The 21,343-nt window shown below is 35.5% G+C and overlaps 6 protein-coding genes across 8 annotated transcripts in view; 2 read left to right on the top strand and 4 right to left on the bottom strand.

Moving 5' to 3' along the window:
• Nucleotides 1–2,159: 2,159 nt before the first annotated feature.
• Nucleotides 2,160–6,416, top strand: LOC111460393 (probable metal-nicotianamine transporter YSL7). Its single transcript, XM_023103644.1, has 6 exons — nucleotides 2,160–2,873; nucleotides 4,232–4,389; nucleotides 4,469–4,566; nucleotides 4,666–4,800; nucleotides 4,897–5,086; nucleotides 5,168–6,416. Exons 1-6 carry the CDS (start codon nucleotides 2,444–2,446, stop codon nucleotides 6,263–6,265), a joined length of 2,109 nt encoding a protein of 702 aa, XP_022959412.1. The 5' UTR covers nucleotides 2,160–2,443; the 3' UTR covers nucleotides 6,266–6,416.
• Nucleotides 6,417–6,440: 24 nt separating this feature from the next.
• Nucleotides 6,441–10,742, bottom strand: LOC111460403. The gene is made up of 10 exons (XM_023103654.1): nucleotides 10,353–10,742; nucleotides 9,558–9,653; nucleotides 8,432–8,516; nucleotides 8,041–8,162; nucleotides 7,909–7,933; nucleotides 7,730–7,813; nucleotides 7,573–7,602; nucleotides 7,374–7,479; nucleotides 7,084–7,148; nucleotides 6,441–6,718 (listed from the first exon to the last, which is right to left on the bottom strand). Exons 1-9 carry the CDS (start codon nucleotides 10,446–10,448, stop codon nucleotides 7,085–7,087), a joined length of 708 nt encoding a protein of 235 aa, XP_022959422.1. The 5' UTR covers nucleotides 10,449–10,742; the 3' UTR covers nucleotides 6,441–6,718; nucleotide 7,084.
• A 1,396-nt stretch (nucleotides 10,743–12,138) lies between these two features.
• LOC111455949 lies at nucleotides 12,139–13,707 on the top strand. Of its 2 annotated transcripts, XM_023097620.1 has the most exons (2): nucleotides 12,139–12,969; nucleotides 13,295–13,707. In XM_023097620.1, exons 1-2 carry the CDS (start codon nucleotides 12,307–12,309, stop codon nucleotides 13,307–13,309), a joined length of 678 nt encoding a protein of 225 aa, XP_022953388.1. In that variant the 5' UTR covers nucleotides 12,139–12,306; the 3' UTR covers nucleotides 13,310–13,707. The 2 variants fall into 2 exon arrangements, with proteins under 2 accessions (XP_022953388.1, XP_022953381.1); XM_023097613.1 differs by lacking the exon at nucleotides 13,295–13,707 and having other exon boundaries at nucleotides 12,139–13,265.
• Nucleotides 13,708–14,639: 932 nt separating this feature from the next.
• On the bottom strand, nucleotides 14,640–16,930 carry LOC111462444. Of its 2 annotated transcripts, XM_023106019.1 has the most exons (5): nucleotides 16,697–16,929; nucleotides 16,143–16,258; nucleotides 15,649–15,709; nucleotides 15,391–15,565; nucleotides 14,640–14,935 (listed from the first exon to the last, which is right to left on the bottom strand). In XM_023106019.1, exons 2-5 carry the CDS (start codon nucleotides 16,164–16,166, stop codon nucleotides 14,893–14,895), a joined length of 303 nt encoding a protein of 100 aa, XP_022961787.1. In that variant the 5' UTR covers nucleotides 16,167–16,258; nucleotides 16,697–16,929; the 3' UTR covers nucleotides 14,640–14,892. The 2 variants fall into 2 exon arrangements, with proteins under 2 accessions (XP_022961787.1, XP_022961779.1); XM_023106011.1 differs by lacking the exon at nucleotides 16,143–16,258 and having other exon boundaries at nucleotides 16,697–16,930.
• Nucleotides 16,931–17,668: 738 nt separating this feature from the next.
• LOC111460905 lies at nucleotides 17,669–18,148 on the bottom strand. Its single transcript, XM_023104270.1, has one exon. It carries the CDS (start codon nucleotides 18,146–18,148, stop codon nucleotides 17,669–17,671), a length of 480 nt encoding a protein of 159 aa, XP_022960038.1.
• Nucleotides 18,149–18,961: 813 nt separating this feature from the next.
• LOC111430861 (putative glutamine amidotransferase GAT1_2.1) overlaps nucleotides 18,962–21,343 on the bottom strand; it is a 3,014-nt gene continuing 632 nt past the window's right edge. Inside the window, exons 2-4 of the mRNA XM_023067322.1 lie at nucleotides 20,555–21,285; nucleotides 19,608–19,820; nucleotides 18,962–19,494 (exon numbers count right to left, since the gene is read on the bottom strand). Coding sequence (XP_022923090.1) covers nucleotides 19,255–19,494; nucleotides 19,608–19,820; nucleotides 20,555–21,285 — 1,184 coding nt within the window. The 3' untranslated portion in view covers nucleotides 18,962–19,254. The remainder of the gene's footprint in view (nucleotides 19,495–19,607; nucleotides 19,821–20,554; nucleotides 21,286–21,343) is intronic.

Below are 21,343 nucleotides of genomic sequence, written 5' to 3'. Positions count from 1 at the left end.
AGTTTGGTCACATAGCCATACAACTCACTTAGGTGGACTTGTTTGGGCTAAACCCACCTAGGCTGGTTCACTTTTTGGTCTCACTTGATTAGGGTGAAGGAGGTTTAATGATGTAATAGGGGTAAGTTTGGTCATCACTTTTTGGTCTCACTTGATTAGGGTGAAGGAGGTTTAATGATGTAATAGGGGTAAGTTTGGTCACATAGCCATACAACTCACTTAGGTGGGTGAAGGAGGTTTAATGATGTAATAGGGGTAAGTTTGGTCACATAGCCATACAACTCACTTAGGTGGACTTGTTTGGGCTAAACCCACCTAGGCTGGTTCACTTTTTGGTCTCACTTGATTAGGGCGAAGGAGGTTTAATGATGTAATAGGGGTAAGTTAGGTAAGTTGATAGTAAAAAGTATATTTGATAAATAGATGATTATATATATAGGAAATGGTTATACTCTTCAAACTAGTAAGCTAATCAGAGCTTTTAAAATGTACTTTTTTATATTCTGTATTCTCTCGTACATATGTGAAGTCATCTATATAAATTCTTCAACCAATATTCTCTTCTTTTCTATATTCTGTATTCTCTCGTACATCCAATATTCTCCTTGCATTTTCTGTATTCTCTCGTACATACAGCCAATATTCTCCTTGCATTTTCTCTATCATGTTTTTTGTGTTCTTTAGCCAATATTCTCCTTGCATTTTCTCTATACTGTTCGTGTTCTTTAGCTAACATTCTCCTTGCATTTTCTCTATCTTGTTCTTTGTGTTTATCCTTGCATTTTCTTTATCCTGTTCTTTGTGTTTATCTAGATCGAGTGTGTGCGTTGTTGTGTGATCCTAACATTCTTCTAAAGAGATTTGCTCGTATTTTATGAGCATATCTTTCTTATTTAATCTAGTTTTCATCCGAGATGAATCATTTTTTCGACTAAGTTATGTCGAGTATTTTAAGAGTCCATGATTGTAAACCTTATATTCATCTTATTGTGCAATCTTGAATCTCTCTAGGAAAACATCTAGAGCGGTTTGACCTCTTCTTTATCTATTAGATTTAAGTAGCATGGTCTTGTGTAACACGCTTATCTCTTAGGACATTATTTATCATATACTTCATTTTCTCCATTTGGTGGTCCATTTTTTCCAATGAGGATGTCTATCTCATTTTGAACCTCAATTCCATCGCCTAAGGTAGCAGCCAAATTTGAAAACTGGGGGCATGACGCATGAGATGGAGACCCATCAAATTTAGTCGATCATTTCCTATATCAACCAATTTTTTTTATAGCTACTTGCTTTCCTACTTGTTCTAATTTTGTTGAATGCATCAAACAAAGATTTATTTTAAGAATTTGTATTGCAAAATGATCATATAAATTATATATTTGATTTACATGATCCGTAAATAATCAGAAAATGATAGCCTTTCCATCTCTGTGGCACACTTCTTTTTGTTCCCACTTCCGCAAAATGCCAAAACCAATTCATATGTTTCCGCAAAATACCAAATTTATCCCTTCTCTTGCTTTCTTTCTCTTTCTTTTTTAAGAAAATTGGAAATTTATATATATTCTTCGTTTTAGTTTGTTTCCTTTCAATTATTCTATTTTACTCTAAAATTAGTAATGTATTAAAAGCTTGCCTCTACAAAATATGTTCCCGTTGTATTTTTGTCATCAAAGCTATCCTTACCTCACTAACTTCCATAAAAATTAATTAAAAAGCAACAGAAGGGATAAATTTTAATTTTATTAAAATATTATAACTAAATTTGGTAAAAAACTAATTACTTTTAATTTTTAAATTCTCTGGACCATCAGAACTATTTTGTCATTTAAATTTAAAAAATAAATAAATAAATTATGAGAATGTTTTTATTTTAATGAAATTGGCATCCCAAAGTTCCTTTTCCTTGAACAGAGATTAATAATATAGTGTTAATCCATAAGTGTGCAAAATGAAAAAAGAATTAGAATTTTTTTTTAAAAAGAAAAAAAGAAAAAAAGAAAAAGAATATATATATATATATTTTAAAAAGGTGGAAATAGTCAAAGATTTGGAGTGTAAAAATAAAAGTGAAAGTGATTCCAATAAATAAATAAATAAATAAATAAATAAAATTCTTTCCCACCTCATCTGTTGAACCCAATTTTTAATTGTCCAAAATTCCAAATCAATCTTCAAATCATCGCTGGTTTGGCGTCTGTTTCATATTCCATTTCCAAGTCAACGCTTTTCTGTATCATCATCACCATTTTCCTCGCTCTCTCTTCCCTTCCCACCATCCTCATTTCCATTACACTCTTCCCGTTTCCACTACCTTGGCCCCACATCTAACAGCCTGTCTAATGCCCTAATTTAAGGAATTGGCGGTACAATCTTCATAAATATCCGAACCAATTGCCAGATCCACTATCTTCACGATCATCTCTTTCACTCTCAGATGGATCGGAACGGGAGAGAGAGAGGTTTCGAGGAGGAGGAGGCGGAGGAGAAGTACGGCGAGTTGGATCCGAACCAGAAGGCCAAGAGAGAGAGAGGTGATGAAGGATTAATGGCGGAGGAATTGATGTCGGTGGAGAAGATTTTCGAAGCGCAAGAAGTTCCGTCGTGGCGCAAACAGCTGACGGTGAGAGCGTTCGTTGTGAGCTTCGTACTGAGCGTCTTGTTCACTTTCATCGTCATGAAGCTTAACTTGACCACCGGTATTATTCCTTCGCTCAATGTCTCCGCCGGACTTCTCGGCTTCTTCTTCGTGAAGACATGGACCAAATTTCTGGAGAAATCCGGTTTCCTGAAGCAGCCTTTCACTCGCCAGGAGAACACCGTGATTCAGACTTGTGTTGTCGCTTCCTCCGGCATCGCCTTCAGCGGTATGTACCTTCGATCTTACCTCCACTTTTCTTTTTCCTACTCCTTAGGGTTTCGATTTGATCAACTTCCTGAACACGAATTGCGCGGCGGCTATGATTTTTTTTTTTTTTTTTCCAGAAAAAAACTCATAGTTATCTATCTTAATTTTTTGCTTTGATGGAAATATTATTTAATATAACTTCCTGTTTAATTAATTTTTAAAAAATTATTCTAAGTGCTTAAACAGCCACTTGACTTTGACGATACAAATACAATTTTTTAAATAATAGTATTAAAAAAATATCAAATAAATTATTTTTTTAATGGCTAATGGAATTCATATTGAAATATTTATACGATATTGACCTCCATTATAATAATACCCCTCCGGTAACTATAAAAAAGCTAAAAAATATTAGCTTTAAAATTTAAATATTAAACCAAAAGAAAGTGACACGATCTGATGTTAAAAGAGGTCTTGAAATAAAAAAATTGTTTCCTTAATGTTTTGAATATGTTCTTTTGTTAGAAAAATGCAAATTACCATTATTTATATTATCTATTTTTAGTACATATATATAATATCTTTTATCAATTAATTTTGAAAAAATAGAAATTTTAAAATTAAAAATAAAAGAAAATCACGCTAGAAAACAATTTTTACCACCTATATCTATGGTTTCAGACTCTGAAGTTAAAGTGTAATTGAAGTTAGGCTTAAGATATTATCAGCTTTAATCTATTACCAGCTTTAATCTATTACTCGTAAGATCTCACAATTTACCCCACCAGCTGATGTTCGATTTTGATTCAATTTGTAATAGCCTAAGTTTAGGCTAAGCAAATATTATCCTAGCTTCAACATATGTGAGATCTGGTGTGAAAAATGAATTTAAAGTTTTATTATTTATTTACGGAACCATAAGGACGTAACTGAAAAAAAAAAATCCATGAAATATTTTTGGGAAAGCTGCCTACCTCTATTTGCGGGAACTCTGCAAGTATTGCACGGTGTTCTTTATTTTTCTTTTTCTCTTGATATCTCGGGATTAGCTGAATACTTTTAACAGATAAAGTTGAAACCAGATAGATCAATGAACAGTTGGCTTGCTTTATATAAAATATTCTCTTTATAAAAGTTTTTTTTTTCCTGGAGGAATCTTCTAGTCATGGTGAGTAAGATATTGAAGAACCAGCCGCGAAAAAAGACTTCTAGAAAAAAATAAGTTTTTTTAGTGCATTATTAAGCATTTGATATGAATGAATATTTCAAGAAGAATAGTGGAAACTATGAACCTATTTGAATAGAGAATCTTAACATTATCAAGCATTTGATGCGAGTGTTGATATGTATTTGATGTCGTTGGAAATTGAACAGGAGGCTTTGGGAGCTATCTATTTGGACTGAGTCAGCGCATCAGCAAACTAGCATCGGCGGATGTGAATGACTTCAAGAACCCTTCATTAGGATGGATTATTGGTTTCCTTTTCATCGTCAGCTTCATCGGCCTCTTCTCGGTGGTGCCTCTAAGAAAGGTATATTCAAATTTAAAACAGAAGTTTTAGCATTCAGGGAGGACCCACATGGCTTGCTTTCATTTTTTGAATGTTTCAGATAATGATCATAGATTTCAAGTTGACCTATCCAAGTGGTACAGCCACATCACATCTCATCAACAGTTTCCACACTCCTCGAGGAGCAAAGTTGGCCAAGTGAGACTCTTTACACTACTTTTGTATACCCAAGTGACACTCTTTTTGAACCAATCTTTTGTATGGTTTATAGCTTTTGGTGCATTCTGTGCGTTGCAGGAAGCAAGTGAGAATGCTTGGAAAGTTCTTCTCCTTCAGCTTCTTGTGGGGCTTCTTCCAATGGTTCTTCACTGCGGGAGATGACTGTGGTTTTGTCAATTTCCCAACATTTGGCCTCAAAGCTTACCAATACAAGTAGTACACCGCTTTTATACATACCCCCTCCTATCTATCAATTCATACACCGTTCGACAGCTTTACTTGACATAATACACACATTTCTTGCTGCAGATTTTATTTTGATTTCTCTGCAACATATGTTGGAGTAGGAATGATTTGTCCGTACATCATTAACATATCTGTGTTGCTTGGAGGAATTCTTTCATGGGGATTAATGTGGCCTCTCATCGAGAAAAGAAAAGGAGATTGGTACAGCGCTGAGCTTTCCCCCTCCAGCTTTCATGGCCTTCAAGGCTACAAGGTAAAAAAATGCTTGCAGCTGCCTTAGATTTCTGAAACCTCGTACCATTAATGTTCTTAGTAAGTCTGTTTGTGGCTTTAGGTGTTTGTCTCCATTGCCTTGATTCTGGGTGATGGGTGTTACAACTTTGTAAAGGTGTTGGCAACAACTCTTATAGGTTTGCACCGCCAGTTGAAAAAGAAAGATGTAATCCCAGTCTCGGATGCTTCCGCTCCTTCGACCTCCAATGTTACGTTCGATGACAAACGGAGGACTCAACTCTTCCTCAAAGATCAGATTCCCTCCTGGTTTTCCGTTGGAGGATATGTTGTGATCGCAGCCGTATCCATAGCCACATTGCCACATATCTTTTCTCAGCTGAAATGGTATTACATACTTGTCATCTACGTGATTGCACCAGTGCTAGCTTTCTGCAATGCTTATGGTGCTGGGTTGACGGATTGGTCCCTTGCATCTACCTATGGAAAGCTTGCCATCTTCACGATCGGAGCATGGGCTGGTGCTTCGCATGGTGGAGTTGTTGCAGGCTTAGCAGCTTGCGGAGTAATGATGAACATTGTCTCTACAGCATCAGATCTGATGCAGGATTTCAAGACTGGATACATGACACTATCTTCACCACGGTCTATGTTCGTGAGCCAGGTAATAGGCACTGCCATGGGATGCGTCATATCTCCTTGTGTGTTTTGGCTGTTCTACAAGGCATTTGATAACCTTGGACAACCTGATAGTACTTATCCAGCGCCTTATGCAACAGTCTACCGTAACATGGCTCTTCTTGCAGTCGAGGGCTTCTCTAGCCTCCCAAAGAACTGTCTCACCCTATGCTATGGGTTTTTTGCGGCGGCCGTCGTGATAAATTTGATAAGAGACTTGTCAGGGAAGAAGATCAGACAGTTTATCCCGATACCAATGGCAATGGCGATTCCGTTCTATATAGGCTCATATTTCGCCATTGACATGTGCCTTGGAAGCCTGATATTGTTCGTGTGGGAAAAGATAAACAAGGCCAAGGCCGAGGCTTTCGCACCTGCGGTGGCATCGGGTCTGATATGTGGAGATGGAATATGGACACTGCCCAGCTCCATCCTTGCTCTGGCTGGAGTTAAGCCTCCTATTTGCATGAAGTTTCTTTCAAGGACTACAAATGGTAAGGTTGACGCGTTCTTAGCACGCTGAAGCTTTGTTCACAGCTACAGTAGAAGGTTATTTTCTAAGTGTATTTAGTGTTTGTAGCTTCACGGTAGGGAACAACTCTCACATATGTTGCCAAAATATTTATTTACAGATAGTTCATTACTGGTCTAAAGAGGATCTTTTTGCTTATAAACTAAGAATAAAAGAAAAGTTAAAATCAATAATAAAAGCCTAACTAGAATTGTAATTTAACCAAAATTCAAATAACAAACAATCAGACACTGCACGACTGCAGATGTATCCAGTAATTTAATTTTGAAAAACAATGGAATAAAGAATATGTTACTTGAATTTTGTACATAAAATATGTAAAATTTCAAGGCTGGAAGTCCGCATGGTTAGAACAAATGAGCTGAGGTTTCTCCAAAGGGTGCAAAAGGGAGAAGTTTGAGCAATCTGAAGGGTCCACCAAAAATCAGAACTCAAATTTTGAACCTGAAAATGCAATTGAAGTTTTTAAATTAAAATGGTGAATATTCTTGTTTTAAGTGTATAATATTTTCAGAAGTTTGAACTCTCATCCTATATGTTGAACTAAAAAGAAACATTTCTTAAACGTTTATTATTCTCAAGAGCAAACCTTTGTGATACCATGCCCATTAAATTTTTAACATTGACATTTAATTTAGTTCATAAAATTTGTTGAACTAGGAAAGTGATGTGGATTTTGCAGCCAATTATTGAAACTGCAATATGACAAGTTTATTTTACAAGTACGATCATGAATGTGAATCGAGATATTGAATGTTAAAATCATGATTGAGAGAGTTGAAATCAATAGGCTGAAGACTTTGATGTACCTTAAGATAGGACGACAAGACTGAGATAGATAGATGCACATAGGAAGATAAATGATATCATTCCCCTGCAAAAATGATCATTCAAATCAGGAGATAGATGAGTAGGGAACTATAAGCAATCTCGAGGCATCTTGACATATTAATCTTTCATAATGATATGATCCAAAATAAAAAAATACTATTAAACTCAAAAAATACTTTTTTAGAAAATATCCCATTTCCCATCATTTCTTGTGCATATTTAGGTATCTAGGTCTGTGAATGTTATCCATAAAAGATTGAGATGTTACCAAATGACTCCCCATCCAATTCCATTACAAGGGCATGGACATAGTTCTGCAAACTTCTCAGCATCGCTCGAATTGACTCTTCGTGAAATCAAATCATCATAAATATCTGCATGGTTTACGATAAATCATATGATTTTTAAGCACTGAAATTTTAGCTTTCTAGTAATGTTGTTATATTTATAGAGAGAATTTGATGTACCGTAAACCGAAAACAAACTGTTCATCACACCTACAAAACATCAATGTAAATGTAAGCAGCCCTTCTTTATCCAGTAAGGAAAAGACATGTAACTTGATAAATGATAAATAATATTCATTCACAGAAATAAAACAGTTATCACAGGAAAGATATATACCAATGAAAAGAATGACATAACGAAGTATGCGAACTGTAGTCGTTTCTTGTAGAACCCAAACCACCGCAAGGAAAATAATAAACCCTGAGGTATTTAATTGGTGAATGTCAATATTGAGAGCAACGAAAGTGATCTACTTTAAACTTTAGTTCCTACGTAAAGATCATTGGAACACTAACCAACGCATAGTCCTCTAAGCGTCCACTGTCAAATGTACAGCATGGAAGTTAGAAATTGAAATTCACTAATAGAAATTGATAATGATAAATAATATATGGCAAAATTATTTCTCAATCATGTTTTTTCCTTACATTTTTTGCAATGAAGAGTACAACAAGAAGGGCTAAACCCAAACAACCCGCTGCAATTCTTGCAGTGAGAAGATTGGTTGATGCGAGAATCATAGCCATGCCCCAAAATGATGATCCAAGATCTAGGTTGAAGTGAAAGAATAATAAAAAAAAATAAAAAAAATTAGTGGTTCCACAAAAAATAAATTTTACACTGGAAAAAATAACGCGAACTATGGAAAAGCATATATGATAACACTTCCTAGTTCCCATAGTTACAAATTAAAATTTTGATACGTCGTTACATGCTGAATTAATGGATGAATGCATGCACACTCAATTTTAAAACACGATCCGCTGATAATCTTATTGCTTATCAGGGAATAGAAAAGAAGTAAAATAAGAGAATTACATCCTGCAGGCAAAATCAGCCAATATGCACCACCACGTGTTTGAGTTAACCCTCCCTCATTTGCATGAACCTGGATTCCTTCCACCTGCATATAAACTGGTTATATCAACTTCCTCTGGGTGCATTAATCCCAAGCCATGGATATCTTTAAAGAGATAGCATAATGACTTCAAAAATTGAACTTAACAGCAGCAGATCACTATTTAAGGGTTTCATGAACTACCAAGATATCCACACGAGGGTAATTGATAGAATAGATAACTTTGGCATAGCAATGAACATAGAACACAATTTAGCAGTGAAGAGGTCTCGTATTTAAGGTAAGAAAATGACATCAAAGATCCTCAAACCCAAAAAATTACAGACGCAAGAAAAGACTAAAAAAGCAGATAAAAAAGATTGGAATGCACGGATATCCCAGTGGTCCTGATAACAGACTCATATCGTACATTTAGTGGCATCCGAAGAATCTTCTTATTGATAAAGAACACCAGATACACATCTTTATGAGTCTTACCTTTAGCCTTCCATATAATGAAACTAAACACAATTCATAAAACAAGTTGGGAATAACTAACACACGAAGTACGTATAATGTTACAAAAGAGAGTAATGTCCGTTAATAAACTACTTTTAACAGATTGATTGATAAAGCCAACTCTCATGGATAGCTTATGGATCTTAGATCATTAACATACCCAGTCTTACTATCACAAATATATATATATATATTCTACAAGGAGGGGAGAGGGAAGACTGCAGGCTTGCAGCATAATTTTCACTTGAGATTACAGGGAAGACATCTAACAAATAAATCTAGGACTGGGTTTCGGAATGGTCCAGAAAATGTAGTTTTTACATCAACCCTAATTTCAGCAGCCTTCGTAAGGAAGTTAAAAAATAAACCACATCTGTAAATTCAATAAGAAATATGCAGAGAACATCGTGTTTTTTTCAATATGTCCTACAAGTAATACCGTAAAGGCGTACACAGTTGGAAAAACCTTCAATTGGAGTAGAAATATGATATTGCTTATAATAATATATATATATATATATAATAATGCAAAAGCAAGATGTTCTTTTCAATTACCACAGAAAATAGAAGTGAAGCAAAAACTTATACCTCACCACAGGTAAGCTTGCAAGCTATTGCATGGCTTGCTTCGTGCAGGAAAACAGTAATGAGCTTGAAAGGAGTGATTATAAATGTCCTCCATAGCTGTCACATTCAAAGGGGCAAAATCAATATTCGTTGAGAAAATAATAAAGGCAAAAGTATAGCTTTCTCAGCTGATGCACAATAAGGATTCCACCTCAAGTATATTCAAGAAAACCTCTCTACTTTTTCTTATCAGAATCCAAAAACTACTATTTTTAGACACAGCCTACACTCATAGGAAGCTCGATCAAGTTCCTATGCTCTTCAACTAAGTCAGATATCTAATTTCATTTAAAGAAAAAAAAGTTGAGAGGTTGGAATATGTCAAACAACGACTATAGTAAAACATGAAGGAAATTGAGTTCTTCGAAAATTAAATCTCTGCACTGAGTTCAAGTCTATTGTTCCGATCTGTCCGCAGTTGGCTGGGAAGGCTGAGAATACAGATAGAGATATAATGAGAACCTAAGATCTCTCTCTTTCTCTTTCCATCCCCAATTTTAACTCATCAAATACTTGACTACCTACATAATTGTACCATGCTGTTTGAGAAGAGTAACAAGAAATACCTAAGTTCAAATAGATTTTAGATCAGAGGAAAACGCAATTTCAAGGGCGATTAGATAACAGGGAAGAGGCATCATGAATTTCATAAATTACGAACTTAAAGACCTATCCTAATTCCAAGAATCATAGAAACCTAGAACTGAAAAACAAGCTGAAAAAAAAAAAAAAAAGATAAAACACAACGAAGCTTACCGCGAGGATCACAACGGTGAACACCCCAAGCGTAACTAAGAACACAACCTGCTCATGCTGACAGCAATTCCTCAGCTCCCAATTCGGCGTGCTCATTCTATCGCTCAGCCTTTTGCTCGATCAAGCAGAAACTCTTACACAGGACAAATGCTGGAGCTCCTCAGGCAAAGAAACGATTCAAAACTGTAGGAGGAGGAACGTTGGCGTCCACTTTGTTCAGGAAGATCGTTGAAACGTCAAAGAACCAATGGCGAGAGAGAGAATTGGGAATATATTTGGAAAGGATGAACAAAGTTTTGAAAATTGGAAGTTGCCTGGGCGACGAAGGAGACTCTGGTGATTGGTCAATTGAGGTTTTGGAGAATCCTTGTCCTTTTCTACTCTATAATCCCAAGTGGTTGAACCACCAAGACGCGGCCAATTCAAAAACTGAATTATTGTTTTCTTTTTATTATTTTATTATTTTGTAAGAAAAATAAAAAAAAACCTATTGGGCCTTAAGGCCCATTATATCTGGGCTTTATGTTTTTTAGGCCCACTAAATAAAAAAAATATTTAATTAAAAAGAAAATAGGGAGAGAGAGAGAGAGAGGGGAGAATGGAAGTTGTTTGAAGTTCACGCCTCCTCACCAATTTCTTTTTCCTTTGGTCCATTTATTTGGCTTTAATCAAAAAAGATGTCTTTGGGGCCTTCATATCATTTCAATCTTTGCCTTCAAACCCTCGTGCCTTACTTCTAAACTCCCCAACATATCAATCTTAGGCTTCCTTTTTAATTTGTTTTTCCGCCAAAATTATAACTTAATTAATTATTTATTTTGTAGAAACTTATTTTATAGTAATATCATATAAAAATGAATATTTTTGATAATGTTAAATATAATGTGAATAATTATTTTTAAAAATAAATTGGAGAGTAAATATAATTGTGTTTTTTGTTGCCGACATAGCTGTCGCCATACGCTTTTTCCGACGGAATTACTGGTATTTCGTTTTCAATTTTTTCGTCGTTTTGTTGTTTGGATTAGTAAGTTTATTTATTTTTTATAAAAAAGAGAGAGTATATTTCATTCTTTTATGGCCTACTTTAATTCAATATATTCTACAAATTCTGAAAGTAAAACAATTTTCGTTTTCAAACAAATAATCTTTTTTTTTCTTTTATTATCTTTTAATAATGTATGAAAAGTCACAATTATTTTCAATTACTTTTTATTGTTTTGGTTTGAAAGGAAAATATGGTGTGAAATTAAAGGGGTGGCTTTGGGACAAAAAGTGGTAACATTAAAAAGAAAAAAAAGAAAAAGGCATTTGAGCTGTTGAAGGGTCCATTCTCGAAAGCAATCGCGCTCAATGTTATATAGATATATATCAATTATTATAGATTAGACTAAGAATCGACAAATACTTAAAAAGAAATGAAACTCAGACTTTCAAATTCAATTATATCACATTAATTTCAAACAACTAAGTCGATATCTAATATGATGAAAAATAATTTAAGTCGATTTAAAAAATATATATGGTTGGATACTTTATTTTATATATTAATATTTTAAAACATATGGTTGAGTAGTAAATATAATTGAATAGAGCATAATCCAAGCAACATTATTATTATTCCATGATTTAATTCTATCAAGTGACTTCCGGGAAACCCTTTTATGAAAAAATACATCGCATCATGGACATAGGTCAACTTTAGATCTTATACTTATATTAAATTATTTATTTATTTATTTATTTGAAAATGATATTTTCCATTTAATTTCTTGGTTGGAGAAATTCCTCCATGGCTGGTTCTTATTAAACTCCAATCATCCCTCTGAATCTCTTAATTTGGTCGGTTTTCAATGCTCTTCATCTTCTCTCCTCTTTCTCACAATCCATTTATTCTTCTTCTTCTTCTTCTTCTTCTTCACGCATTCTTCGTTTATGCTCCTTTCCCATTTCCATGGCGATCGAGGCCGTTTCTCCTGACATTCCCGTTGTCGCATTGAGCCCTAGAATTTCATTCTCTCACGATTTCATCCATGCCGAAGCCATTCCCGTTGAACAGCGCCCTAATTCTCGATCCAGTTCCTCTGCTTTCAATTCCAGCTTTGATTTCGATTTCTGCATCCGTGAATGCTCCCATCAGGAATCCTCCTCCGCGGATGAGATTTTCTCTCACGGAAAAATTTTGCCCCTCGAAATCAAGAAGAAGTTGGAAGAGCCACATCTGCGTCTCGATCAGTCTTCTTTCTCTAATCATTCTCCTCCATTGACGCGAGCGAAATCGCTCGATTCTAATGCGGAGAAATGTTTGAAGAAAGATCGCTCGCCCAAGGAAATCAAGGACGCCGTCAGTAGTGATTCTGAAGAGAAGCAAAGCTCGAATTTCAAATCATTTTGGGGTTTCAAGAGAAGCAGTAGCTGTGGCTCTGGTTACACTCGCAGCTTATGTCCATTACCGCTTCTATCACGAAGCAATTCCACCGGCTCTGCGCCAAATATTAAGCGAACGACATTATCAAAGGACGGTGTAACTCAAAAACAGAGCTCTCATAGAAATGCGCCAAAAAATTCACAACACTGTTCGTCTTCAATGGGATATCAGAAACCTCCATTGAAGAAGGTACATGGTTCGTACAGTAATGTAGTCCAAGTAAACCCTATTCTAAATGTTCATTCGGGGAATCTTTTCGGTTTGGGCTCAATATTCTCCTCTGGCAAGGATAGAAGCAAGAAAAAGTGAATGATTCCGTTTCATTTTTCCTTTTTTCTTCTCTGGATAACCATCTGATTGTCTGATTTGCAAAAAGCTTGTGGAATCTGTAATTCTCTGTCTCCTTTTGCCCCCCCTCCCCTTTTCAATTTCGAATATGATTCTTAAAACATAAAATAAAAGTCGGAAGAGATGCTTTTCTGGTGTGATCCACTGATTGATTGACGTTAAACAGAAACTCTGTTGGTAATCGAACGAAGTGAAAGCAAAACCCATGTTGAAACACTATAAAAAATGGGGTGATGGAGTTGAATTATTTAGATAGGAAGAGGGATGAAGAAGATGAAGATGGATAATGTATGGTAGGAGATGAGAGAGAGGCGGCATAATTGAAGGCACATGCAGGCTTCGGAATAAGAAAGGACAGGTTAGGCATTGCTTTTCATTGTTTGTCCATTGCTCTTCACTTTCTGCTTTTGGTATTTTCTAACACTCAGACGCATAAATCTGAATTTGGGTTCTGTCATTTTTTTCTCTCTCTCTCTCTCTCACATAGAAATCAGAAACAGTCTTCTTTTTGTGTCGGAAGTGTTTGTATTTTGGCTTTGAGGGAATATCAATGACTGTAGAGTGGATCCATTATTCCCATCTTTTTCATTTCTAATTTACATTTATATATTACGTAAAAGATGAAAGTACGTTCAAACAATTACTGAAATTTCAACTTTTTTTTTTCTTTTTTGGGTTAAAATCAAATCAATATAAATATAATAAGTGATTAATCAAAATAAAATTTAGGTTAAAATAGTATTTTGGTAGTGGATGAATTCTCAATAAAGATTAAAAATGGTTCCTACAATTGGTTCTAAAGTTTTTTCTTATTTATTTTTTGAAATTAGTTAAAGAATAATAATTTTCAGGTAAGAAAATACATAATGCCAACATATTTAAAAAAAAAATTATAAAATAAATGCTAATAGAATATTTTTTTAAAAGGACTAATTTAAGCGTTATTGGAAGTATATGGATCAAAGTTTAAACTTTTAACAGTCAATAACTAAAATGGATAGAAACCTTATGACAAAAATTTTAAATCATTTGAATTTTTTGCTTATTACAATATTTAGTCGATATATTGAGAAATTACAGTGAGATATGAGACTTTTTTTCAAATTTGTCAATGGGATATCTTTGAGAAACGACTTAAAAAAAGAAAAAGGAAATAAAAAAGACCAATAATATAATTTAAAAGTTATTCATCTGGGGATTTCTTACTAGTTTTTTTTTTATGTTAGATTTTTATATTTATGACTATAAGTTTCAAATCATCCAGAATGAGAAAAGAGTTAACATAAAAGTGGTCATAAGTGACATAAATGGGATGAAAATAGAATCTCCCAACTTACTTTAACAAGAAACATTTAATTGTCTTGTAATTATTTATGCATCATATTAAGGTAACACATAAACCCAATGACGCCGCGTTTTCTGGAAATGGAATATACCTTAATTCTCTTATTCTCTTATTCTCTTTGTTGGGTTTGAGGTATTCAAAGCTTAAGAAAGGGTAAATTTATGAGAAAAGACCAAATCAATATGTTGTCGGTTCCATTTTATTTCATCTTGTTTAGTTCGTCATTTCTTTTTGTCATTCTATCCATTGTGGTATGTCAAATCAAACCAACATTTGTGAATTGAACATGTCAAGCTCATCACCATTTTAACAGAAAAAAGCTACCTAAAATCAGACTTGGATAGTTCAGAAAAGTACCTTTTGAGTTCCCCCTATCATTCAAGTTCCATCGGCACTTCATCTACGGGTATACATTTTGTTTACATGTTTGCCTTCCTTTCCCATGGTTCCTTGGTGTCAAGCCTGGCGATGTATAAACATCAGAGAAATATATAGAAGACATACGAGCCCACAGATAAAAGTCATCTCTATTTTCCATCCCAACTCTCTCCTCTTTGAATAAGAAAAAAATAACAAAAATTTCATTAGCAGCCACTTCACAAATTGCATGGCCAAGTGGTGGGGAGATGGGACATATTTCCTACCGGATAGCTAAAGAAAATTCCCCCCGTAACAGCTCAAGCCCACCGTTAGCAGATATTGTCTTCTTTAGGCTTTCTCTCAAAATTTTTAAAACGCGTCTACTAGGAAGAGGTTTCTACACCCTTATAAACATGTTTCGTTCTCCTCCCCAACCGAGTGTTCAGCTTGGTTCCCATCAGTTTGGATACAACAGACACACTCATATATGGGTACATATATTATATATTTAGATATTCAATAGCAAGCATGTTGATATTTATCATAATATCTCATACCCCCAATGTAACTTGTGTAGCCTTTTGGATGGAAGTGTAGTTGTCGTGTTATCTCGCTGAACATGGGAGCTCTTTTCCCCAAAATCGACATCAGAATTGGAAAGTCTCGAGTGTTCAGCTTCATTAACTTCATCGATAGTATTCAAATCCTTGATTTGAGATTTTCCAGTCAAACCTATTTTTCCAACAAGGACTTCAATATTAAAACATACGCTTACAACAAAAAAACTACACTACAATGCAATAAATTAGAAAAACCTTTTGTATTCTTTCTTATCTTTGACCTTGATTTTATCTGAAGTCGCCTCCTGTGAAGCTCCTGTCGTATTAAATTGATAATATAAGGAGTAATGAATATGAATAGAGAGAGTATATTTAGGGGCAAGAACATATCAATAAAGAAAAACAGTAACCACAAAGAGCAGCCATTAAAACGTCACTGAGAAATTGACATTCATTTTTTTACAGGGCCATACAAAAATTGACAGAGAAAACTTTAACGGAGTTCTGATTCCGGAACTCCAGTCAAGTGAAAACCTACCGTTTCTATTCAACTAATAATCTAGCCTAATAATATTTACCATTGCTATTCCAACTACCATATGTATAGAAGTATCTTTCACAATTCCATTTCCAAGAAGCTTCTCTCCTCTTGGTAACAATTATTTCTTTTTTGTTCAAAATTCTTTGGTGACAAAAGCCACTTAAAACAATGATCTTAACTCCTATCTTATATGCCTGATGGTACAAACCAAATTAAGTTCAGCTCCTCCCATAGAAATGGGGCCGAAAGCTAGCAGACTCAATTGCAAACAGAGATATTCAAAGAGGGTCGGAAGCACTAAGGAAATTGTCCCAAATAATTCAACTGCAAGAATAACGGATTAACAAAATAAGCAATGCCTTCAACCACCCATTTTACATAAACTACATCCTTGAATTAAGATGAAGAGAACACATCAGATCATGGCATTCTATCAACAGTTTGTAGGTTTCTATAGAAGAAAATACCAAATAGAAAATGAATGTTATTTAGGGAGATAATTCCAGAGAAATTACAAGTTTCTATGGGAAGAGCGGTTTTCTAACCCTACAAATGCAACAACAAATTGTTTTAAATCAATGAATTTAAGAGCAAGGCTTTAGATTGAAAAGTAGAATATTCTCGTTAGTTGCACAGAAAATTATCGGAAGCAAAAGAAGCGAAGTGAAGTATTAAAAACCAAAAGGCAGCAGCTGAAGAAGTAAATCCAATAGGAAAAGAACAATGAAGCCATAATCTGTAGGCAATCAAGGGGAAAAAAACCTGAAATTTAGAGAGCTGCTCATGAGTGACTCCTTTAGGTTTAGGTCTGAAATTAGGTTGTAGCGACGGAGTTGACGCAATTTCTGGTGCTCTCCGCTCGCCTTCCTCATCCGCCATTTTCACTCTACCTTCGCTCCTTCGAAATTATAATTTGATCGCAGTTCCGATTTTTGTTCTCTCTTCCGACGAGCGAAAACGGCCTGCGTTCTTTTCTTGTGTCTTTTTCCCTTGTCTCATAAATAATTTTCTTTTATTATTTAGTCCCAAATCATTAGGAATTATTAAAATAACTCAAATTTTATATTTTGTTCTTGAAAAAAATATTTTTTTTAATAATATATTTAAAGTTTCTATGATTTTAGATCGACAAAATGTAACACACGAGTAAATAAAAGGTACATAAATAAACTAGGACGACATTCGTGTTAGTCTATGGAAATAATTTTCACTTTTAAAAGCGATGAGTAAATAACATGACAATGTTGCACCAAATGTGAGAGATGTTCGGGCCATCAGGTGTCCGTGTATTTTATATAAGTTATTTGTTTATTTTATATATAAGTAAATCACACTAAAACTAAGATAATGCATTTATAAAATTCCCAAAACAAACCTTTCCAATTAATTCCATCATTGCTACCTTCATTTAATATTTAACGGTAACGGTTTTCTTTTGATTTAATCGTTAAAATGTTTATCAACGTACTTGACGCAACGGCGCGCGTTATCAAAATACGGCGCTACCGCTAATACTTGATTAATTACTTTCTTAGTCTTAATAATAACTTCTAATTGTAATTTACATCAATCGTATTTTATTTTTTTATTTTTTATTTACATTGCTTCCCTCCCTTCTACTGCTCAACGCCGATTTTGTAGGAAAATTTTGTAATGAAAAATCAAAAAAGAAAAAATAATTGAGGCAAAAATATGGAATTTCTTCGTACAGATTTTACCAGCGAGGAGCATCTTCTACTCCGGAATCGCGACGAGCACAGGCCGCCAAGCTCGCCGGAGGAATCTGTATCGAAATGTAGTCGATATCGGTCTCAGGGACCGGCGAGTGGTGGAGGTCGTACCGATTCCGGCAGCGCTGGCGTTAATCGCCGTTAACAGTCCTTCCTGTTCTTCGATTCGCCTATCAGAAACCTTATCCTCGAGCGGCGGCGACGAGACGAACAAATCCTTGAGTTTCCGCCTGGCTTGTACCTCCTTATCGTTCTTTTCCGGAATCATATTCTCATCGTCGTCATCGTCATCGACATCTTGAGGATCGGCGGAGGTGTCTTGATAAGGAAATCGACGGCGATCGGTACGATTGAGGAGCATTCTTAGGGTTTTGCGGCGGCGGCGGCGTAGATGAATGACGGGGCTAGCGGTGGGACTTCGGGTAGGGCTACCAGTGACGGCACATTGGGAGGCTAAGAGCTTGAATTTATGCAAGGTAGCCATGGGAGAAGGAGATTTAAGAGATTCGTTGCTTAATTTGTGCTCTGTGAAATTGGAAATCGGAAATCGGAATCAAATTCGGCAGAGATCTGAATTGGGGGATGAGAAGTGAGGAGTTAGATGCGAATTGCCGAATGGATCCTTAACTCTTTGGAGTTTCAGAGAATAAAATTATTATTTATTTTTATAAAATATTTATTATCTTATTTGGAGGGTTATGCTCAACACGTGGCGGGTGTTAGGAACTTGCTTACACATCCTTCCAAATTTTCTATTTAATAGATCTATTAAATTTTTATTCAATATGTCAAATGTGTTGAGCATATTTATTAAATATAAAATAAAAAAAAATGTGAGACTTATTATATAGTTTCAGAGTCCAATGGCTAACTGACCACAGTATTGTATTGTAGTCAATTTTAACACATTTGTTTTCTTTTAACTTTCAAAACTATGCATTTAAGTTTGTGTGTGCCCGGAAGCTTTAAATGGGGGCATGAAATCGTCTAGTGTAGTTGCAAACTGAAACTTCAAGAATGAAGTAGACATCCTAGCTCATTTAAAACACAAAAGCCTTCGGCTGTCTATATGGCTACTACACCTCTAATTTCGAGATGGCTAAAGCGGTCGTTCGAGACGATATTGAGCTCATGAAGAGAATGAAAACGTTGAATTATGTTTTCAAATTGTTCAATGTTTTGTTTGGTATTGTGTGGTTGTCTATTGAGTAACGTAATGATCCATTGGTAATGGATTTGAGGAACCATGAGGGTGGTCCATTTCTATTTCAATTACACTATTTACAACTCAAAAGCATAGAAAAGTAAAACATGGGGGTTCCCAAACTTTACAATTGCAATATAATTCACATAATGATTTCCAACCCATTATCAATGGAGAGAGAGGGAGAGAGAGGGAGAGAGAGAGAGAGAGAGAGAAGGTTACAAATTTGGAGGTCCTCAATCCATTACCCACCTTTTGTAGAGAGAGAAAGTATAAATTAGAGAGAGATACATAAATGTGTGGTGGATCCTTAATGAAATCGATGAGACCCCTACAGCAAAAGATACTTTAGAAAATGACAGATCAAAAGACCAAACTGCTGCCCTTTACTTCACAATATCGTTCAACTTTCTCTCCAAAATTTCTGAGCAGATCTGACCCATCATATGGTAGAATGACATGAGATCAGACAATTGCTCTATTGTCATCTTCCCCATCACGTTCTTTGCTGTTCTTTCTCTCTCTTCATTTACCTTCAGCTTCTCTATGTACGACCCTCCATTTCTCACTGTTGCACCCATTTGCTTCAGCCTGTTCTTTTGTTGCACGCTCAGAGCAGTGTTCGACTGCAAAAACAAATCAAAACAAATCAAAACAAAACAAAACAGTTCAAAACAGTTGGCTTTGTGATCTAATAAGGCTTCTGCATTTGAGGTTTGACACTTGATTCTGATTATACCTCTAGGAACTCGGCTCCTACTTCGAGCTCAGCCTCTCGCTCGAGCTGGGCATCGCGGCCGGTCGTGTATAAGTTCTTGGCAAGGGAGAAGCTTCGGACTATGATCTTCCTTTTCTTCTCCATTTCGTTGTCCAGCTTTAAAGCCTTTTTGGGTGCTGATAATGTGCTGCTGTTTAACTTCTTTTGGTATGCAACCACTGCCTTCACAAATTGCTGCACCAAATCCCAAATGAACAACTTCAGCTAACCTCCAGTTACCATTATCAACATTCTCATAATTTAAAATACTTGACATAAGAACTGACTTCATTTCTGTTTCAAAAGCTGTAGAAACATCATAACTTGACACGGTACCAATGCTTTGGTTCCTGTCTAAATCATAAGCGTTTCCTAAAATTAGATGCTAAAATTTGGGTCAATAAAACAGTTCTTACAGAAGGCTTTAGGGGTCGAAGGAAAGAGGGTGGGCCTGGGGTCAGAGTTTTTAAACGGACGTAAGATTCATGTTAATTAAATAGTTCATGTACAGAAGTTAAGAAACCGATCTGAGATTTGGGTCAATAAAACAGTTCTTACAGAAGGCTTTAGAACTAAAAGAAACAACCTCTAATAGAACAACACAACTTGATAGATAAGACACCTGATGAACTTCATAAAGAACAAATATGAATCAAAATAACATTCAAACCTATATAATCAACACTTAAATCTCATCACTTAAAAAAGAATCGAATCTTATTTTAGTGTTTATTTTATTTTGATCCAGATAAAGTTATTCAAATCTTATTACTTAAACAAAAATATTAAGATCTTTTTATTTTGATTCTAAACTCCAAATCCTTATCTTTAGATACAGGACACTTTTAGATAAGCTCTGTTCGGTTGGATGAATATTTGAAACCACAAAAACAGAGTTGTATTTGATTAAAAGGTGAGTGAAAAGGTACCTGATAAGCGGCAGGGCATCCAGGATAATCAAATTCGTCAGAATCAGGGCGTCTCATTCTTTCAGGATGAAATTGAAGTCCCATAATGAACTTTCCCTCTTCAGGATTATAGGCATCTGGATCATAAAACCCTTCAATCAATCCATCAGGAGCAAAAGCCATGGGCACAAATCTCTGAGCCAACACCTTAACTCCTTGATGATGATAACTGTTCACCATAATCTCCATCTTCTTTTCATCCAATGAATCTCTGAACCAATTATGCAATGGCGTATTCTCCACAACATTAACCCTATGCCTATGCCCATCGTAATTATCGTAATCCATATGAACCACTTTTTCCCCTCCCGGACACTTCTTCCGAATCTCACTATCAACGTCCTGATAAAGCGTACCTCCGCATGCGACATTGAGGACCTGCGATCCTCTGCAAATCCCTAGGTACGGAATGTTCCTCTCGAGGCAAAGCTTCGCCAATCGTAACTCGATTGTATCTTTCTCTTTATCAATGGCGGTGTCGCTGGTGTGTAACCGCCTGATTTCATCGAGCTCCTCTTGAGAGAGGCCGGCGGTATCGGTCTCGTAAAGAGACGGATCGATGTCCTCGCCTTCGCAGAGGAGAACTCCATGGATCGGCTCGAAGCTTTCTAAAAGCATGTGAACGCCGGAGACTCTCGGGACTATCACCGGTACTGCGCCATATCCAACGATGAGATCGAGATGGTACTCCCCTGAAATGAAAAAAAAAAAAAAAAAAAAAAAAAAAAAAAAAAAAAAAAAAAAAAAAAA

Source organism: Cucurbita moschata, unplaced genomic scaffold, assembly GCF_002738365.1.
Source record: "Cucurbita moschata cultivar Rifu unplaced genomic scaffold, Cmos_1.0 Cmo_Scf00002, whole genome shotgun sequence".
NCBI lineage: Eukaryota > Viridiplantae > Streptophyta > Magnoliopsida > Cucurbitales > Cucurbitaceae > Cucurbita > Cucurbita moschata.
Note: the sequence above shows the minus strand (reverse complement) of the source record. Positions and strands in the feature narration are given on the sequence as shown.

Bases quoted from the DNA above. Each gene is read 5' to 3' on its own strand.
- LOC111460393 (XM_023103644.1), top strand. From the start codon at position 2,444: ATGGATCGGAACGGGAGAGAGAGAGGTTTCGAGGAGGAGGAGGCGGAG. The intron at 4,390-4,468 runs GTATATTCAAAT...TGAATGTTTCAG, and splicing joins CGGTGGTGCCTCTAAGAAAG to ATAATGATCATAGATTTCAA. The intron at 4,567-4,665 runs GTGAGACTCTTT...TGTGCGTTGCAG, and splicing joins CGAGGAGCAAAGTTGGCCAA to GAAGCAAGTGAGAATGCTTG.
- LOC111460905 (XM_023104270.1), bottom strand. From the start codon at position 18,148: ATGGCTACCTTGCATAAATTCAAGCTCTTAGCCTCCCAATGTGCCGTC.
- LOC111455949 (XM_023097613.1), top strand. From the start codon at position 12,307: ATGGCGATCGAGGCCGTTTCTCCTGACATTCCCGTTGTCGCATTGAGC.
- LOC111462444 (XM_023106011.1), bottom strand. From the start codon at position 16,813: ATGGCGGATGAGGAAGGCGAGCGGAGAGCACCAGAAATTGCGTCAACT. The intron at 15,566-15,648 runs GTTTTTCTAATT...TTGGAAAAATAG, and splicing joins GATAAGAAAGAATACAAAAG to GTTTGACTGGAAAATCTCAA. The intron at 14,936-15,390 runs GTATGAGATATT...ATACATCGCCAG, and splicing joins CTACACAAGTTACATTGGGG to GCTTGACACCAAGGAACCAT.
- LOC111460403 (XM_023103654.1), bottom strand. From the start codon at position 10,448: ATGAGCACGCCGAATTGGGAGCTGAGGAATTGCTGTCAGCATGAGCAG. The intron at 7,814-7,908 runs GTTAGTGTTCCA...TAAATACCTCAG, and splicing joins GCTTAGAGGACTATGCGTTG to GGTTTATTATTTTCCTTGCG. The intron at 7,480-7,572 runs GTACATCAAATT...TAAACCATGCAG, and splicing joins CAGTTTGTTTTCGGTTTACG to ATATTTATGATGATTTGATT.